General features: G+C 42.4%; 1 protein-coding gene across 1 annotated transcript in view; it reads left to right on the top strand.

Moving 5' to 3' along the window:
- FBN1 (fibrillin 1) overlaps positions 1 to 14,810 on the top strand; it is a 231,190-nt gene that overhangs the window by 97,016 nt on the left and 119,364 nt on the right. The window contains exons 7-8 of the mRNA XM_079768479.1: positions 7,291 to 7,488; positions 11,690 to 11,815. Of these exons, the coding sequence (XP_079624605.1) occupies positions 7,291 to 7,488; positions 11,690 to 11,815 (324 nt within the window). The remainder of the gene's footprint in view (positions 1 to 7,290; positions 7,489 to 11,689; positions 11,816 to 14,810) is intronic.

The raw sequence follows: 14,810 nt of genomic DNA, 5'->3' as shown, positions 1-14,810 counted from the left end.
GTATTTTATAGAAATGTATGGATTGGAAATTATATTCAAAATTTATTGTCATTAAAAGAAACATAACTTGAATGAAATGGGAGAGGCAATATTGCCTAGTAAAAGTAGCCCAGAAAGGAATTCCTACTCCCCCAAATTTTTATTCTGAAAAATTTAAAACCTGCATTAAAGATGAAATAAAAATATACCTATATACCTTCCACCTACATTAAATATTTGCTAACCTTTTCCACTTTTATACACAAAATACTCTCTATATGTGTATATTTCTATAAATATATAACATATTTATATATATTATATGTATATAGTAGTATATGTATACATTATTATATAGTATTATATAGTATACTAGGGGCCCTATGCATGGATTTGTGCACCTTGAAAGGAACTGTGGGCCGCAAGGCTGCAGTGGGCACAGGGGCAGGTCTTGGCTCATCCTCCACGCTCCCGCCTGGCCCCTCCTGCTGTGGCCCCCAGTCCTCTGTCTTCCAGCACCCCCGCTCCTGCCTCCGCCACTCCCATGCGCTGATGGTGCCAGCCCCGCTCACACCTGCTGATGACATGGAGAGATTGGGGTTGGCGCCAGCTGCGGGTGCAAGCAGGTCCAGCACCGTCAACCGGTGCGAGCAGCAGCTGCTGCCCTGATCACCCCTCAGGAGCAGGGAGAGGTGGAGAAGCCCTCAGGGACAATCAGGGCCGGCAGCTGATGCTCGCACCTGCTGATGGCACCAAGTGATCAGGACTGGCACTGGGCGCCGGCAGTGGGTGTGAGCAACAGCTCTGGCACCGGCTGTGTGTAGTGTGAGCGGGGTTGGCGCCAGTAGTGGGTGCGAGCAGGGCCATTGCCGGCAGCAGCGGGGAGAGGCAGCTGCCGGCCCCGATCACCCCTCAGGAGCAGGGGGAGGTGGAGAAGCCCTGAGGGGTAATTGGGGCTGGCAGCCATCACTGTTGGTGCTGAACGATCGGGGCCAGCGCCGGGTGGGACTGCAGTGCGCGGGAGCAAAGAATTTTTAGTGACCACCTGGGGCTCGCCCCGATGGCAGTGCCCAGCGCCCCGCCTTGGTCTGGTGCCTCCACTCATCTGCTCCACCATCCGCCGAGGCTGACACCTGCCATGTTCTGCACTCTGCTGCCTGCCGCTGACACCCTCCATGTTTCACGCGCGCCCCCTTGTGGTCAGCGCACTTCATAGGGACCGGTTGTTTGGTTGTTCTGCCCTTCAGTCTATTTGCATATTAGGGTTTTATATATATAGATAGATAATATTATACATTATTATTATTTGTATATATATAATTATATATATGTAAATACATAAAATTGTTTTGCTGAATCACTTGAACATTAAGTTGCATACATCATAACACTTCATCTTTAAACAATAAGGACATTTCCGTATATAATACAATATCATGAGCACATCTAAGGGAACAACAATTCCACAATAGCATGTAATAGCAGCCCATATAAAATTTCCCCATTATCTCTTTTTGAGACAGTATCCTTCTTCCTCTTCCTCTTCCTCTTCTTTTCCTTGTTCGCAGCTGGGGGTCATATACTTTTGGAAAAGTTCAGGACAGTTGCCTTTGAAAATCACAGATTTTGGGTTTTCTGATTCCTTCCTCATGGTGTTGTTTATCTTGATCTTCTATCCCTGTGTGCCCTCTCAGCTGGAACTTAGGTTTGGAAGCTTGCTGTGATTAAGGTTTGACTATTTTGGGCATACCAGTAAACTTCATAAATAACGCTTAATACTTTATATTTCATCAAATCAGGACCTGTGGACCTAAATTTGATCATTCTGTTAGGATCCTGGTTGGAGAATGCCCCTGGAGTTCCATCCAGGTAGTAGCTCCAGCACTGGACAGGGAAGCAGGAGGTAGGGGTTTATGGTAGTGGAGTGATGTCATGTATATAAATGTGCTTTCTAACACTTGTGAATTCAGTTGACTATTAGGACAATGGAGTAGTGTGTGTTAGCCTTCTTAAATTTTGCTTTGTTGTTTGGTTAGTGAGCTTGTGGAGAGTATAATTAATAAAGTATCTCATAATCAGTCAACGCTAAGGAAATGAACACTGTTTTGCCGTGATTATAAGGGTGGTCCTGGTTGGGAGATACTGGATTGTGTTGAGTGTTGGTGATTCCAGGGTTAGAATCACATTTCTAGGGTTAGACTTTTAGGTAAGCAGCCAGCTATCTTGCCAACACCTCCAATTAATAATGGAACATAAGCTCTTCTCAAAGTTTTAAAAAGAAATAGAGACACATTCAACTGAGAGCCCTAGAAGGCAAAATCACTTTGGGGGCTTATGCAAAATATGGATGCCCTTACCCAGTGCCACATCTACTGTGTCGGATTCCATGGGGGAGGCCTGTGGGAGAACAGGGGTGAGGCTCAGGCATCAGTATTTTGCAGAACCTCCCCAAGGGATTTGGTTATGTCCTAAGGTTAAGAATGATCGGAGTAAGAAGAAATAGCAGTTATGACACTGATTATGATCATGGAACTTCTTTGCTTTAATTTTCTTCAGACCAACAGTTCTATGAACTCTTTCCTGAGAAGGAGGTATTAAAATTCCATATATCAGGAACTTAGGCAAATCAGTGCGCCCCAGGGCAACCTACCTGGAAGAAAGAAGCATGGCTGTGACCCTCGCTGTCATGAATAAATTGAAATCGCATCCTTTCTTTCGTTTGTAATTTTTATGAAAAGGATTTAAAATAATTGGAGCCTAGTGCCCATAATTATATCCTTGTGCCTTCCCTGCAGCTTGTGGTTTCGTGACTGGGCAGGAGTGACAAGAATTCATTGGACCACAGAATATTCTTTGTGAATGATGCATTTGCTTCAGAGTGAAGTCTGAATACAAATGAAGGTGACATGATGCTATATGTCACAGCATTCTGAGCTGCAGAGCTGGGAAGGAGCTGAGGGTCAAGGCGGACACACGTTAGTTAGGTCTCAAGCACTGAGGCCAAATCTGTTGGGACTGAGGAACAATCCTTGAGCCTCACCACTCAGAATGGGAACATTTAGAGGCAGAATTTCCCATGAACTAGCTATCCTAGGGTAAGCCAGTTAAAAACAAGTAAAATTGCATTTTAATTTTGGAAAGGCTTGGCCTGTTGCCCTAGTTCATGGAGGTCTTATATGGAAGTGATTGTAGAGCAATTTGCAAACAGCCAGTCTTTTTAGTACTATATTTTAGTTGCATTAGGAATAATGATTTACGTTGAAGGAATGAGTCAGACGTTACCCAAGCTTTGAATAAGGCACATTCCCTGTCTATCTGGGAATATTTTATTTGAAAAAAAAAAAATAAAAAGAGTATGTAAATTTAACCTATTATCATGTAAGTGCTATGGGAATAATTGTACATAATTGGATTATTAGGAAGGAATTGGAAGTGTGGGCAGATTTTTTTTCCTGTGGTTGGAGTATTGTACTAAAAGCAGCATAACTTTGGTAATTTAAATGAAGTATGGGACATAAAGCACATGCTGCCAAATCGGAATGGCATTTGAAAACCACATTGATACAGCAGTGACCTTCCAGGAGATTTTTAGATCCAACTCTGTTTTATCCAGATTATGCCTCTCCCTCTGCAAACAGCAATTTTTATTGAAAATATGGCTCTAAAATACATTTATGTCCACTTACTAATCTGCATTGGCAAATGAGCTGGGTCTTTGTCCACAGTGATAAGGATCTAGAGTGGCAATGTGTTAAGTCCATAAATTTTGTTATACACACTCAAACTATTTGCCAAATATTCAGAATATTTAATAAAGATTGCTCCCTATGGGCTCTATAGATGACTAATGAATATTGTCAGAATTAACAAGTGCCATTTCTATTCCATGTGTTCCATATTGAAATGAGAGCAAGATGTTGTTGACCCTGGAAAAGTCTTAAGGGTTATTTTTCTTTTTGTGAAGGCCTTCCAATGAGGAATTCATGTCTGAAGTCATGAACCAGTGTTAGACAGGACTGAATCAGATTTTCCTAGCATTTTTGTTTTGTGCCCTGATTCTGCCAGTGTCACTCACAAAACACAGTGTTTGCACCTACCCTGAATCTTTGCATATATAATTCCTTAGGGTGTCTCGGCAAAATGAAGAGGGAAAACAAATCCAAGCAGTGTTGAAGAGGGGGTCTTTAATTACAATTCATGTTTCATTATGTTTTTTAAAGATTGAAAATGGCACACCAACATGAATCTGTTTGATTAAAGCATTTGCACTTGTCTTAATACATTAAGAGGGGGGAAAAAGAAATAAACCTAAGTATTCTTCCTTGTTACCTTTATTTGTTTTTTAAGTAAAAGATTGTGTTGCTCTGATCTTTCTAGCCTCAGATTTAAGATCTGTATAGTCATAAAAATCTTGATGGCTGTGCATGAGACAACATTTTTCATGCTAAAGGAATTCATCAGTAATATACACTGAATGTTATAATAATGAAAAATTGGAAGCAATTTAAATGACATACAGTAACAAAATTACTGAATGAATTATTCTGTAACATCTTGGAAAATTATGCCATCAGAATCATATTTTGCAATAGTATCTATATATATAAAAGCGACCACTGATTGCTATGATGCGCACTGACCACCAGCTCAAAGTAGGAGCTGCCCCTTGGTGGTCAGTGCACTCCCACAGCAGGAATGCCATTCCACAAGCTTACCAAGCGGTGGCACCAGCAGGCGAGCAGTGCAGGCTCCTCCCCAGTCACCTGTCACTTTGTGCACTAGTACATCCCTCAGGGGATGTCGGACTGCCGATTAAAAATACACACATGTAAAAGTATATCAGATAATATAACCAATATGGTATCAAGGGTAATTACATGTAAGGGCTGTGGGAATAATTGTGAATAATTAGACTTTTATTTTCCTACTAGAGGCCCGGTGCACAAAATTCATGCACGGGGGAGGGGGTGTCCCTCAGCCCAGCCTGCACCCTCTCCAATCTGGGACCCCTCGAGGGATGTCTGACTGCCCATTTAGGCCCGATCCCACCACTCACAATCCAGGACTGCTGGTTCCCAACCGCTTGCCTGCCTGCCTGCCTGCCTGCCAGCCTGATCACCTCTAACCACTCCCCTAACAGCCTGATGGATGCCTAACTGCTCCCCTGCCAGCCCAATTGCCCCTAACTGCCCTCCTCTTCAGGCCTGGTCACCCCCAATTTCCCTCCTCTGCTGGCCCGGTCACCCCTAACTTTTCTCCCTTGCCATCCTGGTCACCCCTAACTGCCCTCCCCTGCTGGTTTGGTCATCCCTAACTGCCCTCCTCTGCTGGCCCAGTCACCCCTAATTGCCCTCCCCTGCAGGCCTGATCACCCCCAAATGCCCTCCCTTGCAGGCCTTGTCCCTCCCAACTGCCCTCCCTGGCTGGCCATCTTGTGGTGGCCATCTTTGTCCACATGGGGGCGGCCATCTTTGACCACATGAGGGTGGCCATCTTGTGTGTTGGAGTGACAGTCAATTTGCATATTACCGCTTTATTATATAGGATTTATATGTTACTGCTTTTGCTAATTGTCTGAAATAATTATTTTTGAATCAAAAATACATGATAAAATATTAAAATAGAAAAAGAAACACCATATATCAGAGAAGTATTTATTGAATGTCTATGGGCAATATGTGGAAGAATTGAGCCAAAGAAAGAAAGATGACTTTAGCTTTGACCTTTGTCCCATGTAGTTCCTCCATCTAAGAGCAAATTGCCGAGGTGCTGAGTGACTTTTTCTTTATTGACAGAATTAAATGAAGGCAGAGATTTTATTCAACAGCTCAAGCATTTAATCTCTGTATTCTTGTTTGAATTCAGTATCTAGGGAGGAAGAGCAGATTTTCAACAGATACGGCATTATGGAGAATATTAAAATATACCTAGAATTTGACTATATAAAAGTAAAAAATAATCAGGTGGGTGAAATATACATAAACAAAGTAAAAAGACAAACTGAGGAAGTGTCCAGAGGGTGGGCTGGGAAAGGTGGGTGGGGCCAGAGCATATAGAGACTTGAGGGGAACAAAGGTCTAAGGTTAGTCTTGCGGTACTGTCATGAAGACTTGTCCTTAGTAAATTGCATGTCTCTGTTCCCTGAGCTCCTTAGAGAAAGAAAGAAAAAAATAAAAATGAAAACATAACCCAGGGTTTCATTGCCACACACAGGGATGTTCATAAAACCATAGAATTCAGTGGGGAAAGGAACTTACTGAGGTCATCTAGTCCATCCCAAGACTCACAGGAAACACTCTATCTGTATATGTGTGCTTCCAAAAATTACACAAGGAATCTTGCAATGTTGGGTAGCGGATGGGAGCCCATGAGACTTGCCACAGCCCAGCCTCCCTTATCAGTTGAGGCCATTGTAGAGCAGAAGGGGACATTATGGTCCCAATTTCTCCCACAGGAGACAGAGGAGAGCCTGGCTTTGGTCTTCTGTGTTCCCCACATCTTACTCTTTCTTGCTTTCTTATTGGTTGCTGAATCCAGATGAACTTTCTCCCTTATGAAAAAAAAAAAAAAAAAAGGCAGATCTTGTATTTGGTGAGACTACTTGGAAATTCTCCTGTGGCCTTCCTTAGCTTATTTCTGTTTGCTTTAAGATGTTCCTTTTGCCCAGGGATTATAATGATTTCAGACCATTGTTCTTACTTTTTATATTATTCAATACCTCATGTCTTTAACATGGCTAAATTAAAAAAAAAACTTTTTTTGGTTGTTTACTTGTTTTTGTATTTGAAATAAAACAGACTCGGTTCAGAAGAAACAGGTAACTATTTCTTTGTTTAAGGAACTCCCAAGAAGAAAGTGACTAGAGTTGCCTCACTGAAAGTTCATAAATTCTTTGTTTTTACAACCTGAATAATGATAGACTGTAAGCTCTGTGAGGACAAGGACTTTGTCTCCTAATCACTGAAGCATCTAACCAAACATCGGGATGATTCATAGTAGGCTCATCTGATACCTTTTCTTGAGTGAGCGGATATGTAATAATGTCATTATGTTATATTTGTATAGCACATCTCAGGTGTAGTATCTGTTAGCTCATCTGATCCTCACAACAGCATCTTCAAAATAGGTAGGAACTGATGTTCATATCCCCATTTTGTAGGAGAGGGAAATGGGGTTCAGAGGTAGAATGGACTTCCCAAGGCATCATATGAGGTCACTGATTTGGAGTTAAGCAAGATGGGGCACAGGGTTCCTCTGCTGGAGGGTTCTGGTTTTCTGGACTTTCATGGCTTTCTCCTTCTTTATTTTCAGATTACAGGACAGGCCCGTGCTTCACTGTGGTCAGCAACCAGATGTGCCAGGGACAGCTCAGCGGGATTGTCTGCACAAAAACCCTCTGCTGCGCCACCGTGGGCCGAGCCTGGGGCCACCCCTGCGAGATGTGCCCTGCCCAGCCCCACCCCTGCCGCCGAGGCTTCATTCCCAATATCCGCACGGGAGCTTGTCAAGGTAAACCCCAGGCTGGTGGAGTTATTAATGGATTCATCTTGTTTGCTCTGGAGGGCCATTCTCCAACAACGTTGGAGAGAATGGAAAAGCAGAATCAGAGACATAACTTCACGATTTTGCTGATGGCATGACATCCCTGGATTTTCCTTGCCGGTAGTTTCTCCTTGGGACCCCAGAGGTGCTTCCCTGAGGTGCTATGATTCTAGTTACAGCAATGCTGTGTAGGCACACAAAGCAAAATTTGTGGTCAAGGTAGTTTGGTTTTCTTGTTTTTTCCCCCCCTTCATATGAAATTGTTGAAGTTTCCCTGTCTCCTAGGTTGTACTCAGTTGACCTGAAGAAAATTGCATCGCTCTCCATTTTACTGTTGTATCTCTCTCCATTTTATGGGCTACAGTATGCTTTTTTTTTTTCCTTTACAAGTCAGAAATAAATTAGGCTTTGGTTCACAGTTTTAAATATCCCCAGATGTTGCCTGCTTGCTTCTTCTCCTGCCTCCCCTAGAAGCCCTTACTCTGTTTTTGGCTTTTACTCCTGTTCTTCCAGCTGTACAAATTCTTTTATTGTCTGGATGTCTGGCAGGAAACAGGAGGAAGTGAACGGAGGCAGCCGTGCACTAAACTGATGGGCCTGAAAACTCCCAGGCTGTCTCTGTTTCCTTTAAACATCTTCGGTGCTTTTTTAGCAAGTTGCAATATTTGCAGAAAATTCAGGGTATGCTTTTCTAAGGCAAATAGAGACTAGTTTGGTTTTTGTTCTATATGTTAATTCTAAGGGTAATATGCAATAAAACAGAACTTGAGCTTAATCACACAGTTCTATGGGTCTCCATTAAATGATACTTCAATAAATTCATCTCCTGAGAAACACTGTTGGTGCTGGCTTCTGGCTTCTATCTGCAACATACGACTCCTTTGGATGTATCCTTCTCAATATCAGAAACAGCAAGAAGTCACTTTGAAACTAGAATTACAAAGCATTTGATTGTATGATTTTATAAGATAGGGTAAATTTAGTTCCCCTTTTCTTTGGTGCCTTTCGCTTTTCTCAAACTTAGAAAGTCCCAGTGAATTTTGAAGAAATTCTTGGCCTTGGTGTTCTGAAGTCAGCTAATGCCCATGAACTCACTGACTGACCAGGGAGCCAGAATTTGAGTGCCCAGCTGCCCATCCATGAGTCAGAGGCTGAGGTGCTAAGATAATTTGGGGGGAAAAGAATAAGAGGGAGAGGAAAGAGCTACTGCTCTTTAGCTTTGCTATTCATTTAATACAATCTGGACTTTTCCAGCATTTTCTTTCTGTCCTTCCCTGACTCTGCTATTAAACATCCAAGAAAAAAAGAATCTTATAAGAAAATTTGTGAAAAGCCATGGAATCAAAATGGTAGTTGTATTGCCACTTCATCTCCACCCTGAGGGATTCTGCTGTCAGCTTGGGGCTCTGTCTCCTTGCTGGTGTTCTGAGTCCTTGGGCCCGATGTAAGGGGCTGTGGGCAAAAGGGTTTATCAAGGAACTTATTGGGTCTTCATTTTTGGACTGTATGGCCAGTAGAGAAGTGCCCTCATCTATATTTCCTCTTGGCCAAAAATCATAATCAACAAGACTATATAGTTTTGCTTCTATGTACAATCTTAATTTTAAATAACATTTTAATAAACATATTTGACCTACCAAGTGAATGGAAAATTCTGACCTAAGAAAAAATTGAGATAAGCTCTAGAACATAATCCTACATAATAAAATGGTAATATGTAAATTACCATCACTCCGCTACGCCCACGATTGGGCCAGCAGGAGGCGCAGGGGGCGGGACTCAGGGTGGCCGGGGTAGCTGATTGGGCCAGCAGGATGCTGAGCTCGCGGCGCCACTGGCACCGCGAGCTCAGCGTCTGTGCCATGGCTGCGCCGGAGGCTTTCGGAAGGCCTGGTGCACCGGCGGACAGCCGGCCAGCTCCCCCGCGATCAAAAGCCAAAGCAGGGGAGCTGGCCTGCTGTCTGCTCCGGCACAAGGCCTTTCGAAAGCCTCCGCCGTGCAGGAGGCTTTCGGAAGGCCTGGTGCACCGGTGGACAGCCAGCCCGCTGGTGCACCAGGTGCATGATTAAATCATGCACTGGGCCTCTAGTTTAATTATATTTCACATACAGTCATTAATTTGTGGGCCAGGACATTTCATCTAAAACAGGAATCAATACTTTTATACCAAAACTGGAGGTCTGGTGCACAGAATTCGTGCACAGGGTGTGTGTGTGTGTGTGTGTGTGTGTGTGTGTCCCACAGCCCAGCCTGCATCCTCTCCAATCTGGGACCCCTCGAGGGATGTCTGACTGCCTGTTTAGGCCCCGGGCCTAAATGGACAGTCAGACATCCCTCTCACAATCTGGGACTGCTGGCTCCCAACCGCTCGCTTGCCTGCCTGCCTGATTGCCCCTAACTGCTTCTGCCTGCCAGCCTGATCACCCCCTAACCACTCCCCTGCCAGCCTGATTAATGCCTAACTGCTCCCCTGCCAGCCTGGTCACCCCTAACTGCCCTCCCCTGCTGGCCTGGTCACCCCCAACTGCCCTCCCCTGCTGGCCCAGTCATCCCTAACTTCTTTCTCTTGCCAGCCTGGTTGCCCCTAACTGCCCTCCCTTGCAGGCCTGGTCCCTCCCAACTGCCCTCCCCTGCTGGCCTGATTGCCCACAACTGCCCTCCCCTGCCGGCCATCTCGTGGTGGCCATTTTGTGTCCACATGGGGGCGGCCATCTTTGACCACATGGGGGTGGCCATCTTGCATGTTGGAGTGACAGTCAATTTGCATATTACCTCTTTATTATATAGGATAAAAAGTTGTTCCTTTGTTGCCTCTTTTTCTTTGAGCCAACTTTTCTCAAGAACACAAGTTGTTTAGAGGTCTTACAACTGGTAATTGCTCTCTTGCTTCACACAATGAAGAGTAAAACTGAAGAGGATACTAGGTTTTTAGATTTCTAAGAAACTACCCGAAGCAGAGGAAGAAGCGTTAGATTGCTTCCCTGGGGTTCTTCACTAAACCAGACTTTGCATGTTGCGGATGAAGAGATGGAGAAAAAGTACAGACACTTTCACCATCTTTCTAACTGGATGTAATGAGCCTGGGTTGATTACATTTGTTCCTGGAAGGTTCATAGTTGAGGCTCCATGTAGGACCTACAGGTTTCTTCCTTGGGTGCTATGATACAGCAGTGAACGAAATGAACAAAGAACCTGGTCTATGGAAGATAATCAACTTATAAAATCAAAACAAAGCAAACCTATGTATTAGGTCATTTGATGATTCATCTTATGGAGAAAAATAAGCCGAGTAACTAAGAAGGGTGGTGACTGATGGGGGGCCGGGTGTTGCTATTAGACTGGTCAGGGAGGGGTCTTCTTCTGAAGTGCCTTAGGAGCAGAGACCTGATGGATGGGACGACAAGAGCCAGGCAACTGTGTGGAGGAAGAATGGTCCAGGCAGAGGGGCCACCACCACAAAGCCTGTGGCAAGTGCATCCTGGGTGTATTTGAGGCCAGGCAAGGATGCCAATGTGCATGGAGAGGAGTGTGAGAGGGAGGAGGTTAGGAGATGAGGTCAGAGAGTAGAGGGGTTAGGTAGAATTTTCTAGGGCTTAATGTGGATTTAAGTTTTGAGCTGAGGCGGACATGATCTGACTTTAAAAGGTCCTCTCCCATCACCACTCTGCCAGCAAAGTGCTTCATCTGGATTTCTCACTTCTTGACCTAACTCCCTGGGTTCTTTAATTTTTATTGCACAAGACAGTTCTACAGAATACAAGGTGAACATGTTGCATTGAATTTGTATAAAAACATTAGCTCTTTTGTGTAGTCTGAGTGACCTTATTTAAGTAAATTCTGTTTTAACTGAATTATTCAATACAACTCAGAGACAGTTTTGCTATAGATTGTGTTACGTTTTGATTCTAAGGGTTTCTTGAATAACTCTAGTTTTTAATGTCAACCGCTTTTGTCATTGTACCTTTGTACTTTACAGCATGCATGATCAAACCCCCAAAAGTTAGTATAAATTCTTCTCTACATGAGAAAGAGGGAAGATGGAAAAATAAAGAATGCTTGTAACTTTGTATAGAAAGCATTATAAGAATATTTTATATGAATTAGTAAATTTTGTATAAATTAATCTCTCTCTCCTCTCTTTTTCTCTCTCTGACCTAAAATCTGACAGATGTGGATGAATGCCAGGCCATCCCTGGGCTCTGTCAAGGAGGAAATTGCATCAATACTGTTGGATCTTTTGAGTGCAAATGCCCTGCTGGACACAAATTTAATGAAGTGTCACAAAAATGTGAAGGTAAGAAATATCAGGCTTTGCAGTTCGAGGGTGGAGGAGCAGGTAAAATCTAAATCAGTGGCAAGCTTTTTTTGTAAATTGTTACTAATTCCTTCTGTCTTTGTCATTCCTATGAATGTGTAAATATAACATTTTCATCAAGAATAATACGCCTTTGTTCTATGGAACCAGAAAAGCCTGGCAGCTTTTTCCACTTTTATAGACCCAAAATAAGAGATCCATCTGAATAAAATTAAATATTAAAACATGACATTTTAATTTCATTTCTGTTGTTGACATTATTACAAATGTCCCCCTTTTTCTAATATTTGGGTTACAATGTTTAAGACACATATTTTTGCATAGTTCTGGAGATATAAATTTAAATTTGATCATTACATATAATTTATAATACCTTATCTTCTAATGTTTTCCTACTTAAAACGTACGTCTGATTTTTTTTTTAAAGAGACGTATGAACTCATTTATTCTCTAAGTACAAGTTGGGTAAGGGATAGGGTTAGGTCAAGTTTAGGATTTGCTTTTCTGCCTTTAAATGGACACCTTTTTATGTTAATCAAACAAAAATAACTTGAGGTAGATTGATTTATTTGCATTTAGTTTATAGATTGAGCTTCTAAAAACATATGTACAGAAAATATGTTCATATTTACCATTACTACTATGTACCCAAAAGAGGCCTGGCTTCCAAGTGTAATAAATACTATTTTTTTTTATGAGCGGGAAACACCCAGGAAATAAATAAGCAGCATTGAATCCTCTTTTCTTTGTGAGTGCATGTACCTTATGTGTAATATCTGACAATAACGTACCACTATCCTCAGGCCTACATCTCTGATCAGCAGATAAAACATTTTTCATCTTTTGGTTCACACTCTAACACTTACATTGTTTTCTTTCCTAGATGTAAGCCATTACCTCTACTTTAAATATATATATTATTGATTTCAGAGAGGAAGGGAGAGGGAGAGAGAGATAGAAGCATCATTGATGAGAGAGAATCATTGATCAGCTGCCTCCTGCATGCCCCACACTGGGGATCGAGCCCACAACCCAAACATGTGCCCTTGACCAGAATCGAACCTGGGACTCTTTAGTCCGCAGGCCAACGCTCCATCCACAGAACCAAACCAGCTAGGGCAACCTCTACTTTAACAATTATACTTCCAAATTTTAAAATATTATGGTACAGGTTCTTAGGTATCATCATACATATATTTTTATGGAATTAATACACTATTAAGATTTATCACATGCAAAATCCACATCAGATTGGGCTGTGGCTTACAGGCTTAGGCTGTCTCAGATTAATATATTCATCTTCAAGAGACAGGACAGCTTTCAGAGAGGGGAATATGGGGCGTAGGACTTGGCCAGTCTGTTTTGTTTTCTGGAATTATTATTGCTTCCAGTCTGGCCTAGAATCATTTTCCTACATCCCTTATCTTTCACCCAGACCCATCAGTTAGCATCAATTGGGACTGATCACCTTCTGTGGTTGTGAACGAGACAGAAGACACTCGGATTTAATATCCAGACAGAAAGAAAAATGATTCAAAATCCTTTTATTAAAGCTAAGAAACCTATTATGGTGGTGTATCTAATGGACCAAAAATTCAGTCTGAGAATTACTTAACCATTTCCCACAAATATTCCACCCTAACCCCCATTCCCCAAGCTACATATTGAAGTCAGTAGCAAGATAAAAACAGAATACTTTTGGCTAAACCATTTTTTTCTTTCTTTGCCATCTACTGTTACATTAAATTCAGATAGTGGGTTTTTTCTCTTCCTTTTTATTTTTCTTTGCAAAATTGATATTGGAAGGGACCCTGTTTATACTACGTGTACTGTGAGATGGCTGCCCTCCTTAGCCTGGTTAAGGAAAGTAAGCAGAAAGCCCTCTCAGGATGCTTGGTGAGCTGGGTCCCCGCCAGGCTCTTTGCTCTTCTCCCGCTGCAGTGCCTCACGATGGGGATGGCATAGCTCTGGGCATAGGATGATCTCCAGATGCTCAATAGAAGGAATTCCAGACATTCTGGCCCACGTGGCTGAAAGGATGAAGAGACCATCTATGAGCCCTCGGAAGATGGTCAGGCCACAGTGGGATTCTGTGCCCTTGTGGAAATTGTTCTGGCATATTTGTCATTACTTTGGGTGGCTTTTTATTTATTTTATTATTTTATTTTTTATAATATATTTTATTGATTTTTTACAAAGAGGAAGGGAGAGGGATAGAGAGTTAGAAACATCAATGAGAGAGAAACATCGATCAGCTGCCTCCTGCATACCCCCTACTGGGGATGTGCCCGCAACCAAGGTACATGCCCTTGACCGGGATTGAAACTGGGACCCTTCAGTCCGCAGGCCGACGTTCTATCCACTGAGCCAAAGCGGTCAGGGCTTGGGTGGCTTTTTAAATGTATCTTCCTCTTGACTGGAAGCCCACAGTAATTTAAAAACACACATTAGTTCAATCAAAAATTGGCTTTAGCAAATTTACAAGATGCTAACCTTCATTCCCTTTGTGATGGGGAAAACAGCTTTCCATAAGATTTTCCTTTGGGAGAATTCTCCTTTCTTAAAACATTCCCCTTTTCTCAAAACTTAAAAACAAAGTCATGTACCAAGTTTTGTATCAACACACACAATTTATTACATTTGACGTGTAAATGAACAAACTGAAGTGATTAAATAATAATTAAATTTTCATAAATGGGAGAAGAAGATTGAGAGTCATCCTGTGAATGGCGAAAGACCCACACAGTCCATGCCCTCCTTCGCTGGGATTTTTCGATGACTAGAGTGTGCACACTAAAAGGACATGAGCATTTTCTTTTTGGAAACCAAGCCCTATTTGCATAGGCTATTGTGGGAGGAAATTAAGAAATAAAGTATAACGAAAGGATTAATTTTTATTTCTGGAAGAAGTCCCTTGGATTCATTATGAGCCACTAACATTTTAGGATTTAGATTATCACCAGCCCAGCCTTTA

The sequence above is a fragment of the Cnephaeus nilssonii genome, assembly GCF_951640355.1.
Source record: "Cnephaeus nilssonii genome assembly, chromosome: 4".
NCBI lineage: Eukaryota > Metazoa > Chordata > Mammalia > Chiroptera > Vespertilionidae > Cnephaeus > Cnephaeus nilssonii.
The sequence above is the reverse complement of the archived record's forward strand: the minus strand, read 5'-3'. Positions and strand labels throughout refer to the sequence as shown.